The 1,986-nt window shown below is 72.7% G+C and overlaps 1 protein-coding gene across 1 annotated transcript in view; it reads right to left on the bottom strand.

Annotated features, from left to right (window-relative positions):
• Positions 1-477, bottom strand: part of LOC114006738 (nicalin-like) — a gene marked incomplete at its 5' end in the record, with an annotated part of 2,906 nt that extends 2,429 nt beyond the window's left edge. The window contains 2 exon segments of the mRNA XM_027769594.1: positions 40-184; positions 287-477. Of these exon segments, the coding sequence (XP_027625395.1) occupies positions 40-184; positions 287-477 (336 nt within the window).
• Positions 478-1,986: the final 1,509 nt, after the last annotated feature.

Here is a 1,986-nt window from a genome sequence, read left to right as displayed (position 1 = left end):
GCCTCCGCTCCCCGCGGCAGGTCCCGGGGCCCAACGCACCTTCGGCGGCCGAGGCGGAGCCCTGGGAGGCGGAGGCGGCCTGGGTCTGGGCGTAGATGGACAGCAGGGCCTCGTCCTCCACCGCGAAGTACACGGGCACGGCGGTCTCCATGGCCAGCATCTCGGGCTCGATCTCCATGAACTGCTGCAGGGCGGAGCGTGGCCGTGGGTGGGCGCTCGGGGCCTGCCCGGGGCTCCCGTGGGGTCCGCCCTCCCGAGGGCTGAGTGAGGGCCGGGCGGGGCTCACCCGCACCACGTCCTGGGGCACGGCGGCCATGGCCCGCGGCAGGATGATGACCACGGCGCCGGCCGACTGGCGCAGGGCCTTCTGGTACTGCTCGTAGGAGAAGTCCAGCAGCCGCACCAGCACGCAGCGCCGGCTCAGCACGTCCGCGTCCATCGTGCGTGCCTCCGTGTTGAGCACCGCGTTCCGGGTGCCTGCGGGCGAGGGCGGCCGTCAGCGCAGCCGGCCCCCGGCCTCCTCGCCAGGGCACCCAGGTGGCAGGACCCGAGAATAAGACCTGAGCGGGGCGGAGGAGGTGGGCACCGCGGGCTGGTGGGAGGACGGGACTCGGCAGCCTCCAGCCCTTGGGGACACAACGGCCAGGCTCGTTAAGGATGGTACAGCCTGCACGTGGCTCCAGCTCCCACAGGGACGGGCCCAAACACCCCGGGCAGGGTCAGGAGTGACACTCCCGGGACCCCAGGGCCAGCTTAGGGGTCTGACCCGCCTGACCCTGAAGCTCCCTGACGCGCACACGCATGCCTGTGCATGCTGACCAGGGGTTCCCAGGACGGCTCCCTCTGCCTCGCCCCTGGCACCCTGGAGACACGCACAGCAGGTGCCCGTGGGCAGCTCTGCACCTGGACACGGGCGGGATGACCGGCAGCCCTGGCAGGACCCGAGGGCACAGGGATTAGGGCTCCAGTGGCCACAGGGGGACGCACAATGTCCTAACCTGTGTCACACTGCCCAGGGGCCGAAAGTGACAGCCCCATGTGCCCCAGAGGGAGCGAGCCGCCCGACGTCTGTGGCCCTGGCCCCCATGGAAGTTCTCAACATCACACAGAGCCGAGGCCACCCCCACCCCAAGGCGGAGGATGGGGCTTGGTGCTCCGCGCCGTCTGGGGAGCACCGGGGGCCACCTGCGGTGGACAGAGGAGCGGCCCGGCCGGGGTGGGGCCTCGAGGAAGGCCTTGGGCTCTGTGGTGCCCTCCCTGTCCCTGCCTGTCCAAGGCTGGAGCCTGCAGGGGGGGATTCGGGACCCTCATCTGGGGGAGGCCTGCCAGCTGTGGGCACCTGGCCCTGGACGCCCGAAGGTCACACCCCAGCCCCATCTAGGAGCGGGAGCCTCCGCACCGCCTGAGGCCAGCAGCTGACCCCACCCTCCCAAGGCCAGGACGAGGCTGAGGTTGCCCCTGCCTGCCCCCAACAGAGCAGCCTGCGGGTGCCACGAGGGTGGGCAGCGGGCCCAGGGCTCGACCCCACAGGGTTGGCCAGCCCAAGCAGCGAGGGCCAGCTGGGCTCTGTGGGGACGATGGCAGGCGGCACCCGGGCACACCCCGAGCCCGTGAGATGTCACCGCGGGGCGGCAGGCGGGGTTCTGGCCAGGGGCTCCCAGACTCGGGAGTTCTGCCGGGCAGGCCCTAGAGCTGGCCCAAGGGGGGCGGCCAGGGCACAGAACCCCGATCTCCACCAGCGCTGGGGCCACTCGTCCCCGGGGAGGCCAGAGTCCACGCCGGAGGGCGGTGCCCACACCTGAGCGGAGCACCCGGCCGGTGTCTCAACAGGGCAGGAAGTTGGGAAAGGGGCGCCCGCACAGCCGGCCAGCGCAGGGCGGGGCCCGGAGCGGGTGCTTGACTCGGGCGGCCCCCCCCTGCCCCGAGAACATGGGGGACAGCGAGCTGCGCCCCGGGCCCGCGCTCCAGACGGCGGGCAGCCCCCGG

Source organism: Tupaia chinensis, unplaced genomic scaffold, assembly GCF_000334495.1.
Source record: "Tupaia chinensis unplaced genomic scaffold, TupChi_1.0 Scaffold149964_2, whole genome shotgun sequence".
Classification (NCBI taxonomy): Eukaryota; Metazoa; Chordata; class Mammalia; order Scandentia; family Tupaiidae; genus Tupaia; species Tupaia belangeri.
This window is presented reverse-complemented; position numbering and strand designations above follow the sequence as displayed.